A 12,058-nucleotide genomic window follows, 5' to 3' on the forward strand; every position below is an offset into this window, starting at 1 on the left:
TTGATGAAGTCAAAAATGTATACAAAGTACTTTGCTCAGTGCCTAGTAAAAAGATGTCAGGATTCGGCATCGCTGATTTTAAATTATTGTAATACTGCTATCTAAATTGTCACGATGACTATTAGAAGGAAAAACATGGAGAAACAATTCCGTCCATGCAGCTGCTGTGAATCACAGAATGAGCCAAGAAAGCATGAAAAACGTCACCCTTAAATCATGGATGAAACTGGAACTGAAGAAATCTCAGAGCTGAAAGGGACCTTAAATCCTACATAAACCCACTCATTGTGTAAATGGGGAAACCGAGGCCCAGGGAAGTGATATGATCTCCCTGGTTTTAAAGAAAAACCTGAAACAGCTTCTAGGTTCCAGAGAGAAGAAAAAAGAGGCACTTGCGGGCAGTTGGTTCCAGACCCGCCTTGGATCCCAGACTCCGTGGACGCTCACGTCCCTTATATGAAATGGCCTCCGTGTCTGCGGATGCAGGGGACCAACTGTAATTTGAGGAAGTTTTGCAAAAGTTGAAAAGAGAATGGGTGCGTTTGTGGAGTGGCCTGTGGGGAGGGGGAAGGGGAGGAAGCAGGGGCATGTAGACTGCTTTGGGCTCCTCCAAGGGCTGAGATCACTCCCGAACAGCCTGCTGAAGTGCGGGGATCCCTCCAGAGTGACGAGTTCAAGAGGACTGGGAAACAGCTAGGATGGGTTTTGGTAGCTTAGTGCAGCTTTTTCAGAAGTGCGGGAGCATGCTCAATCCAGCACCCAAGAGGTGGACTGCAGGGGACAGCGACGAGGTGGGGTTCCACGAGGCGGGGGTCTCTGTGCAGGTGGGGGCATCACCTTGTGAACCGAACCTGCAAACTGGGCAGCTGCCAAGTCTGCTCCCACTGGTAATGATCAAGATTTCCTTCCCTTTTCATTTGCAGTGTTTATCACACCCACACTCTAAGTCGTCCAGCTTCCCTTCCAGAACCGTCTGCCTTGGCAAACTAAATTAGCAACCAAAGGAGTTTAGCTCTTGTGGGAAAGAACAGAATCATTTTTCCAGCACATATCAACACGTGAAAGCCTCAGCTTGCCCCTGACTCACTCAGGGCACGTGGATGTTGACTGGAGCAGGGATCTCCCTGCACCTCTGGGCCTCGGGCTCCCCAGCTGTAAAATGGGCCAGTGACAGCAGCTGCCTTAGAGCAGTGGTTCTCAGTGGAAGGGGGGGGGGAGTGGATTATGTCTGGCAATGTCTGGAGATACTTTGGGGAGAGGACTGCTAATGGCATCCCGTGGGCAGAGGCCAGGGGTGCTGCTGGACACCCTGCAGTGCTCAGATCAGCCCCCATAACACGGAACAGTCTGGCCCCAAATGTCAGCAGTGCTGAGGATGAGAAACCCCATGCTAGTGGGTTGATATGAAGATTAAGTGAGTTAATCCATGTGATACGCCTAGCCCTGGGCCATACACATGGTAGGTGCTTCATAAAGCAGTGGTGCTCTCCGTGTTCCTTCAAAGCCTTGAGCCCATCGGCGCCTCTCATCATGCTTTTGTTTTGCCAGTTGTGTGTCCCTAACCTGAATTGCCATGGCAATCGTCACCACAGAAGCAGACAGATATTGATGTCAAAATATGGGCTCTTTTTACACGGATGCTGAAATAAGATATGGAGACAGAGTTTTGGAGGAGAAAGAGCTTTATTCTTTGCTGGACAGAAAGGGAACACAGCAGGCTAGCGCCTCAAGAACTGTGCCCCCCTCTTCAGGGAATTAGGAGAGGTCTTTCTTCTTTCCCCTCCTTGGGATGTATATTGAAGTGTGCATTTCTCTTCGACACTTTATTTATTTGGTTGCTCTGGGTCTTAGTTGCGTCAGGCAGGCTCCTTAGTTGTGGCATGGGAACTCTCAGTTGTGGCATGCATGTGGGATCTAGTTCCCTGACCAGGGATCGAACCCTGGGCCCCCTGCATTGGGAGCACGGAATCTTAACCACTGTGCCACCAGTGGAGTCCCAGGAGAGGTCTTGTAGTCTGAGGTCTGGGATAGATGATAAGGATCAAAGCAGTGACAGCCTTATATTCTTTTTTTTTTTTTGCAAAAAGTTAAAACAGTCACAGCTGGCATCAGGCAGCCCAGTAATTAGGTCTGTTCATCTGTGGGTTATAGCTGGTGACCTTTCTGAAATGAAGAATGCTACAAGGGGTAAATTGTTACAAGGGAGTGTAGGGGATGTAAAGACTAGGTGCAGGATGTAATTCACATGAGTCAGAGAGTGTTTAAGGAGTTAGCTTTGTGAAGGACAAGTAACAGTTACAGTAAAACTAGGATTGCTTAACTCTTTCGGGCCAGTTTATGTTGTTTCCGTAGCCTACCCATTGTTCCTTTATTTTCCTTGTTTGTCAGAAAAGAAAAAAACCTCATTTCTATTTTTGCTGCAACATGACAAGGAGGCAGGGCTTGTACATGGTTTCAATATGTTGGTGATCCTTTAGAGATAAATTTCAGAAAGTAGAATGTGCCAGGTGTGTCCACGCCCCGTCTGAGGATAGAGCTGGACTTCAGTGACTCACTGGCCCACACGGAGGGTGATCCTTGGAGACTGTAGCCATCAGGGTGCATGGAGTTTGTCGAGGTTAGAGAGAGAACAGTGTGACAGGGCACAGAGCACGTTCCTGGCACGCCTGGTGCTGTACTCTGATCACTGGGGGAGGGGCACTAAAGGGGTTTTGTGTGAGTAAATTTTCTACTCGCCAAGCGCGTTCCCCTTAAACTTTAAAAAAGGCTTTAGGGACTTCCCTGATGACGCAGTGGTTAAGAATCCACCTGCCAATGCAGGGGACGCAGATTTGAGCCCTGGTCCAGGAAGATCCCACATGCTGCGGAGCAACTAAGTCCGTGCGCCACAACTACGGAACCTGCGCTCTAGAGCCCGTGTGCCACAACTACTGAAGCCTGTGTACCTAGAGCCTGTGCTCCGCAACAGGAGAAGCCACGACAATAAGAAGCTCGCGCACCGCAACGAAGAGTAGCCCCCGCTCGTCACAACTAGAGAAAGCCAGCGGGCAGCAACGAAGACCCAACGCAGCCAAAAATAAATAAATAAATTTATCATTTTTTTAAAAAGGCTTTAAAGTTTTAACTGTTTGATAGAAAACTGTTTGTACTTCCTTTGACCCATTAACCAGGACGTTGAGCTTTCTTACCGATTCAGAATCTTAATTATAAAAATAAATGATCACACAGTGAATTTCCCCAGGCTCTATGAAGGAGAAAAGGGTTGTTTGCCGCTTCACCTAGCCCTGGTTCTGTTGTACTTTTTTAAGTTCTGGTATCTGTCTGGTAGTCACAATCTACCAGATTAATTTAAATTACTCCAGATGGGGAAACCACATGACCAAGCTTATTTGAATTATGTCTAAAGCCATGAAGAGTAAATAGTATCTAAGAGGAAATGCGAGGCGCCCTCTTCACAGGTTTTGTGCATGGACTTCGTGACATCTATGCCTTTTTTTTTAATTGAAGTATAGTTAATTTACAATGTTGTATTAGTTTCAAGTGTACAGCCACGTGATTCAGTTACACACACACACACACACACACATTCTTTTGCAGATGCTTTTCCATTATGGGTTATTACAAGATACTGAGCACAGTTCCCTGTGCTATACCGTAGGTCCTTGCTGACATCTATGGCTTTTCTTCACTCTCTGGTTTGTAAAGGTTGTTTTGAAGTTCCCTCCAGATGATGAGGGTAAATTAGAGCCTGTACATTTTGCAGGTCTATACTGTTGACTGCAGTAAGACGAGTCCCCCATAACAGCCAGTGGGGATATTTGGGGTGCCTCACAACAAAATTCCTAGATGTTATTGTTTCTAAAGAGGAGAAATGTAGGGATCTAGTTATGAGGAATTTGCTTCCTTTACAGGTTTTTTGCTGCAAATACTGCGAGTGTCTCACCAGCTTACTCAGTGACTTGGCTTCCCTGTCTACAAAGTGGAGTGGTCAGGGGTATCTGGTCTCCTGTCTCTGAGCCCCTTTCTGGATTCAATAAATATCCAGTCTTAATTCCCTATTCTCACACTCCCTAGCATTTACAGTGATGGCAAATCTTGATACTCTCCCAGGCAAATTTTATGATAGAAGTCATTGGTTTTATTCAGCTTGTTATAATTTGCATTTTAAATGTATGTTTTTTAAAAGACTGTTAAGATTGCCATAACTTTACCCAGTGATTTGCAAGTCCCAAAGCCTGCCAATTAGGTCAGATGGCCATAGCAGCAACTGCTTCCCATCAGAAGGGCTGAATCACTGAGGAGCGACCACCTTTCAAGTGCTGAGTGATTTACCAAGCCAAGTTACTTTGCACCTTGGGATAAGGAACGTAGGCTATCAGATTTCCATTCATCCTTCTGCCCCTTCTGGTAATTTCGATGTTGATTCTCTAATATGAACTTATTTTTTCCTTTGTTTTCTTTCCAAAATAATATATTCTAGTAAGAAGTTCAAACTGTACATACTTATATAATAATTAGAAAAAGTGTCAAGTTCTCTGTTTCCTCTCTCTAGAGAGAGCTACTCTTAACAATTTTGTGAATATTCTTCCAGATACTATTTTCTATTCTATATGTTAACATTTTCTTAAGCAAAAAGAGATTGTGTTTACATATACTGTTTTGCAGCTTGATTTTGTCTCCTAGCAATATGTCTTGGAGATGTTTCCATCTTGTATATATAGGTCTGTCTCATTTTTTACCATGGTTCTGGTTTCCATGGTGTTGTCACATCAGAAATTATTTAATTAGTCCTCTTGGGCTTCCCAGGTGGCGCAGTGGTTGGGAGTCCGCCTGCCGATGCAGGGGACACAGGTTCGTGCCCCGGTCCGGGAGGATCCCACATGCCGCGGAGCGGCTGGGCCCGTGAGCCATGGCCGCTGAGCCTGTGCATCCGGAGCCTGTGCTCCGCAACGGGAGAGGCCACAGCAGTGAGAAGCCCGCGTACCGCAATAGAAGAAAACTCATAATTAGTCCTCTCCAGTCTTAGTTTGGGTGCTCCCAAATCTGGTCCTAAGACAAGGACGTGGGTGCAAGCAGGCTACTAGGAAGGTGATCCCAGGAAACACCAACAAGAGGCTGGGGAAGTGAGACCAGGAAGGGAGGCAGGCCAATCAAGGACGATTTTTTTCTTAATTTATTTAATTAATTAATTGATTGATTTACTTATTTATTTATTTTTGGCTGTGTTGGGTCTTTGTTGAAGTGCACGGGCTTTCTCTAGCTGTGGCGAGCGGGGGCTACTCTTCATTGTGGTGTGTGGGCATCTCATTGTTGTGACTTCTCTTGTTGCGGAGCACAGGCTCTAGGCACGCGGGCTTCAGGAGTTGTGGCACACAGGCTCAGTAGTTGTGGCTCGCGGGCTCTAGAGCGCAGGCTCAGTAGTTGTGGCGCACGGGCTTAGTTACTCCGCGGCACGTGGGATCTTCCCGGACCGGGGCTTGAACCCGTGTCCCCTGCATTGGCAGGCGGATTCTTAATCACTACGCCACCAGGGAAGCCCCCAGTCAAGGACGATTGATGCGTGGGTAACTGCAGCTCGGGAGGGCCCCAGGACCACCGTCAGGTTCAGTGATTCTCTAGAAGGGCTCACAGAACTCAGAAAAGCTGTTATACTCCTGGTTATGGTTTATTGAAGTGAAAGGGTACAGACCCAAATCAGCAGAAGGCAGAGTCCAGGAGAGACCGGCCGTGAGTGTCCAGTTGTGTATGGACAGCACTTCATTCTCCCAGTAATGATGTGTGGCAGCATGCTCGGAGGATCACCAACCGGGGAAGAGCACTGAAGCCTCGGTGTCTAGGATTTGGATTGACCCTAGTCCCCAGCCTTTTCAGAGGTCAAGTTTCTATTGAGTGGTCCAAGGCCCCTACCGAAAGTCACATTGTCGGCATACACTGGCACGTCCCGGGCAGAGAGCACCGGGCGCTCATGGTAGGATGCCAGCAACAGAAGCTATGGGTAGCCTCTGGGGTGGGCTGAGGGGGCAGGCAGGGTACCAGCAAGCCTCAGCCACACTTCGTCATGAAGTGTTTTTGTTATTTCCATTTGTCATTCTCACAAATGATGTTCTAGAGCAGGAGTTGGTGAACTTCTTTGTAAAGGGCCAGCTAGCAAAGATTTTCAGCTTTGCAGGCCACACAGTCTCTGCTGCAGCTACTCAACTCTGCTGCTGTAGCACAAAAGCAGCTGCGGGCATTATGGAAATAAATGGGTTTGACTGGGTTCCAGTAAAACTTTATTTACAAAAAACCGGTACAGACCAGATTTAGCTTGAGGGCTCTAATTTGCCAACCCCTGCTACAGTGGATAATTCTTGGGTGTTTATCTTTGTCCATTTGTGCAGATAATTCTATGGGACAGATCCCTAGAAGTAGAATTGCTGGATCTGGAGTAATGACATTCTTATTCTGAGCAGATACTGTGAACCTCCCCCAAAAGTTGAACGTGCTTCCTCTTTCACCAACAGTGCCTGAGAACCTTTGAGATTTCCTTTCTTAGGACCACTTGCCAAGGAAGCAAAACCTGCACCTGTTGACTAGGATGTTTGTGCATTTTTATTCTTGAGCTTTGGAGAGGCAGAGGAAGACAGAACATTTTGCCCCCAGGAAAGAAAACCAAATGGGGCCTGAAATGGTCTCCTAATGTCTTACTTTAGATTTGAGGCCCACGGGGAAGGGGACTCTGGTAACTTGTTTTCATTTGGTGAAAATTAAACCTTACATTGCCCACTAGGTGTAGTTCAAGAGTCCTGAATGTTACCTATTCAAAAAAGATTTTTTTTTTTTTAAGATGCATCAGAGAGCTTCTCAGCAATTTCCTTTATTAAGCAAAGATTCTTTTCCTAATTTTTCTCTTCCGTAAGGGATTTTCATATAAATAAGGTCTACCTATGCATAGTGAACACTTTACCAAATGTACAAAAAATATACATGGTCCAATTTTTGTTCATGGAGCTGACAGGTACGGGACACTCTTGATGGAGATGGCACAGCGTTTCACTTAGCCTGGTTCACTCTAGGTCTTTTTTGGGTTTGAAGACGATGGGATTTTTGTTTTTGTTTTTCCACTTTTCTTTTTTTCCCCATATTTTTATGTTTGGAATTTTTTTTTTTTTTTTCTTCCGTTGCAGAGCACAGGCTCCAGATACACAAGCTCAGTGGCCATGGCTCATGGGCCCAGCCGCTCCGCGGCATGTGGGATCTTCCCAGACCGGGGCACGAACCTGCGTCCCCTGCATCGGCAGGCGGACTATCAACCACTGCGCCACCGGGGAAGCCCCCGTTTGGATTTCTTGATGTGAGCCCCACAGGGGGAAACAGAGATTTGTTAGCATTCAAGCTCTGTTTTGGGCTGCATATTTTAGCTGGTTTGTTTGATAATGGGCATCCCTCCTGGGATCCAGCCTGCCTGTGCTCTGCTCACGCTGGGTGAATTTGTGATGGTCCCCTTTCTGTAGTCTTTCATTTGTAACACAGACACAGCCTGCTTCCCCGGTAGTGAGATGGCATGCCTGGACTACCCACATGCAGATAAGGAATTAGGCAGAACTCGGCTGGAAAGATAAATCAAGCTAACTATCTCATTAGGCTTGAAAGACACAAATTAAGCTTGCATGGGAATTAACAGCCTTCCAAAGAGACATGCAGTGCAACAAGGGGAGGAGAAATTGCTGGAGCCCTTTCTCTCAGGAAACTTGCCTCTGTTGCCTAAGTCCCTTTTGTAAAAGGTCAAGAGGTAGAAATTGAGGATCGAAAGAGCAGTGTCGTGTTTATTGAGCACTTACTGAGTGCCAGGCACAGTGTGCATTATCTCACTGAAAGCTCTCAAAGTACTGTTAAGATTCCTGTGTAACCGAGGAGGAAACTGAGTGCCAGAGGGGCTCCTTTGCTTGTCTCAGGGTCTCGGAGCTGTTGAATGACAGAGCCAGGATTCACCTAGGATGTCTGGCCCCATGGCCCAGTGGTTCTTATCTGGGATGAATTGACCCCCTGGGGATACCAGGCCATGTTTGGAGACTCAGGGGTTGTGACAGCTGGGGGCGGTGGGTGCTACTGGGATCTGGTGGGTAGAGGCCTGAGGTGCTGCTGGACATCCTACAGTGCACAGGATGCCCCACAAAGAATTATCCAGGCCCCAGTGTCAACAGTGCCGGGCTTGAGAAGCCTGGTTTAAGTGCTCAGCTGGACTCCAGTGGTGGCTGGCAGTTCCACCAGGACTGTCCGGCTGTAGTGCCCTGAGGACAGTGTGGTGAGTCTATGAGTCAGAAGCTTAAATTTGCAGCCACGGGACTCGTGGGAGGATGATGAGGGAATCCGGGAATTCTCATGGTTAAAAGTGTCCTGAGAACAAGGACCTCGCACCTGCAGTTGAGGAGTATGGAGACTAACGCCTCTGTCTTGCTCCTGCCTCCCGTCCTGCCCCCTCCTCCTCTCGCCCCTCTGGCTAGTGTTCGGCCACAACATGAAGAGCAGCAACGACTTCATCGGGAGGATCGTCATCGGCCAGTACTCTTCGGGCCCCTCAGAATCCAACCACTGGCGGCGGATGCTCAGTGCCCACCGCACGGCCGTGGAGCAGTGGCACAGCCTGCGGTCCCGGGCCGAGTGTGACCGTGTGTCCCCTGCCTCGCTGGAGGTGACCTGAGGGCTGCGGGGAAGGCAGCTTTCATTTGTGAAAAAAGGAAGAAAACTTAGGACAAAAAATATGCCATATATGTATACTATGACATCCACATCTGCACACACCCTCCTCACCACACACACAGCTCCTCTCAGAACCGAAAGGAAGCTGACTCTTGATCACAAACTGGCCGCCCTCAAGGAGCGAGGCCTGCGAACTTGCCAGAATTCCCACGCATAGGTCATGAGCTGAGTGGGCTCCGCTCCGAGACTTACGGGCAGTGCTTGCTCTCGTGGATCCCCCTGCCCCAAAATGCACTTTCAACCTCAGGCCAGAGGAAGGGCCTCCCCAAAGGTGCCAACCTCCATTGAGACAAAATTTTCCAAGAGTTTGGCCAGTGTTGGGAGGCCTGACCCCCCCATGCCCAAAAGGCACACCCACTGGGTGACTTCTGAATGGGCTGCTGTTCCTAGGGGTTCTTCAAACCTGGTACCTTTCCCCAAAAGTGTTAAGTACTCTGTCTTCTCTTTAGTAGATGTGATAAATAGATTAGACTATTTGGAGAAACCAAACGGCAACAAAAAATATTCCAGTGTAAGAAGGCGCTCCTGGCTTAATTGAACTCGTCCTTGTGGTAGCTTTTCTTCTGGGGACTCCCTGTGGGTATGTATGTGGACGTTCTGGTGTGTGTGCCCTCAGGTGAGCACGTGTGTGTGCCTGTGTGTCCCCTTAGTGAGCAAGGTGCTGGGCCGGGACCTCAGTCCTGAGTACTCCCTTCTCTCTGCCTCGCCCGTCAGTGAAGTTTCACCCAGCGCCCTCCTGTCTGTGAAGACCCCACCTTCAGTAACAGTAGCGTGTGTGTAAGTCAAGTAAATAAAATACGATAGAGCAGAAGTAACGTTTTTTGACCGAATCATGGCGACTGCGACTCACAGAAGACCGGCAAAGGACAGTTACAGGGAAGAAAACGGCCACCACGGCTGCTGCACGCCCCCATCCAAGACGACACCCCTCCTCGTCACACCCTGAGGATCGCTCTGTGTTTGTGTGTGAACCAAAGTCATCTCTCTCGTGCTAAGAAATTAGTGTAGTTAGAATAGATCTCTCTCTCTGTTGATGCTTCTGTATCTTTTCCCACAGCCTATTGTCTGGTATAATGGGGAGCTATTTATTGACATTAAAGATTATCTATTTGTGCCATGCATTTGAGTTATCTTTTTCTTCGTGAACATGGGCATGGAGGGTAGGAGGGTGTTTCAGTTCCTACCACTGTGTAACACGTCATCCCAACGGCTCAGAGCGCTGGTATTTATTATGCTCACAGATTCTGTGGCCCCAGAATTGAGACCAGACACGGGGATGGCTTGTCTCTGTCCCATGAGACCTACGGCCTCAGCTGGAAGACTCGAGGGCCACAGTGGGTATAACCAGACAACCGGTCACGCTGGACATTGTTGGTAAGATGAGTGTGTGGTCTGGGAAGGAAGAACAGTCGAAACGTTAAGATATATTCATCTGACGACTGACAGGAGAACCCGTGCAAAGAGAAGACGAGGATTTATGTTAGGTCCCTCCCATTGCAAGCAACAGGAAATTAACACAAAATAGTTTAAGCAACGAAGGAAGTCCTGGCTTCAGGCATAGCTGGATCCAGGGCCTCAGATGAAGTGATCAGGGCTTTGTTGATCGTGCTGTCTCCTGGACAGGCTCTCCCCATTCGGTGAGCGTCATGGATACCAGCAGCTTAAGTTCCAACTCATACTTATCATCAAGACCCAGCTTAAACTACCACTTCCTGATTTTCCAAGACAGAAATGACGGCTGCTTCCTGTCCTCCCCACAAGAAGCTTATATTTCTATTTAACTCTTGGGGCCTTACTGTATGCTAAGCCCAATACCTGCACAGTCTTGTTTAGTTCTCACAACAACCTTTTGACAAAGAAGCTATTATTATCCCCATTTTCCAGGGGAGGAAAGTAATGCTTTTTTCTATAAAACTATTTGCTTGTTCAGGGCAAGAGCCATGGCTACTTAGCTTTCTATTGGCCATGCCCAATAAAAGGGGCTTGACCTAGGTAACCCCCTGTGGGCTGAGATGGCGTCACCCCTTCTGGCCACATTGGGCATTGCAGGGTCCCCTCGTGGGTCCCTCTGGTGTCTCTCACTCTGGAGTGGAGATGGCATGAAGGTCAAGGGGGAAAGGCTGGGAGGTTGAGTTAGGTTATGTTTGTTAGGAGACAAAAGGAGAAACTTTTCCCTCTCTATAAAATGGCTTCCTTCCTGTGGTTGTACAGAAGAGGATAAAAATATGAGAGAACAAACAGAATGAGGAAAGACAGAAACAGGACAGGCATTCAGGACCAGAGATGAGGTTATACGGTGATTGGGCCCGTGGGCTTTGGATCCAGAGAGGCCATGGTTCAAACCCCAGGCCCAGCACACCCTACCTGTGCCCTCACACAAGCCGCGGAGCTGCTCTGGGCCTCAGTTTCCTCATTACCTTACATTGGGCACTTCAGAAGCCGACGTTGAGGCAAGGACTCGGCTGCCGGTGGTTTATTTGGGAGGTGAGCCCAGGGAGCACAAATGGAAGGATAAGCCAGGGGAAGGAGAAAGGCAAAGGCTGCTTTAACTGGCATGGTGGGCAGCTGGGGCTCGGTCGTGCTGGGGGCCCACGTAGAATACGCTTGAGAATGATCGTTATGGGGAAGCTGGACTATTTAACTACTGCGCCTCGTCTCTCAGCGCATGAGGGTACAGCCCCGGAGGCGTTCAGTGATTGGCAACTTAGGACTGTCCTGTGTGGGCTGAGCCAGCTTGGGTAGCCCCGAGAACTCCCCGGGCAGAGAATGAGGGGCATGTGCCTGAGCAAGTGAGCCGTCCCTCTGCATGGCCCAGCCCACCTCAGCATCGGGGGAACTCAGGTGGCCGAGGGCTGGGCGTGGGGCATCCCCAGCATCTGCTCCCCTGATTTACAATAACCACAGGGCTGACTAGGCACCGTGCCAAGTGCTAAGCATCTCATTTAGTCCTCATGCAGCACCCCACGTGAGAGGTGTTCTTATTCCTCTTTTATAAATGAGGAAGCCGAGGTTTCCTGGGATTGAGTGGCAAGCGAGCATTAGAGCTAGAATGCCAGCCCAGGCCCAGCTGACTCTAGAGCCTGGTATGGGCTAAACTGTATCTCCCCCCAAGCTCACATACTTCATGAAGCCTTAACCCCCCGTACCTCAGCGTGGGACTGTATTGGGAGGTAGGCTCCTTAAAGGCAATTAAGATTAAATGAGGTCATCAGGGTGGGCCCTAATTCAATACGACTGGTGTCCTTATATTAAGGGGAAATTAGGACACAGAGACACACACACAGAGGGAAGACGGCATCTACAAGCAAGGAGGGAGGCC

General features: G+C 48.5%; 1 protein-coding gene across 4 annotated transcripts in view; it reads left to right on the plus strand.

Annotated features, from left to right (window-relative positions):
• SYT17 (synaptotagmin 17) overlaps positions 1-12,058 on the plus strand; it is a 147,873-nt gene that overhangs the window by 107,956 nt on the left and 27,859 nt on the right. For 3 of the 4 annotated variants that reach the window (XM_019921898.3, XM_019921901.3, XM_019921900.3), the window contains one exon: positions 8,484-9,858. The exons of the other annotated variant lie outside the window; for it this stretch is intronic. In XM_019921898.3, coding sequence (XP_019777457.1) covers positions 8,484-8,680 — 197 coding nt within the window. In that variant the 3' untranslated portion in view covers positions 8,681-9,858. Of the gene's footprint in view, positions 1-8,483; positions 9,859-12,058 lie in introns of those variants that run through there. 4 annotated transcript variants of the gene reach the window in all.

Source organism: Tursiops truncatus, chromosome 15 (assembly GCF_011762595.2).
Source record: "Tursiops truncatus isolate mTurTru1 chromosome 15, mTurTru1.mat.Y, whole genome shotgun sequence".
NCBI classification, from domain to species: domain Eukaryota; kingdom Metazoa; phylum Chordata; class Mammalia; order Artiodactyla; family Delphinidae; genus Tursiops; species Tursiops truncatus.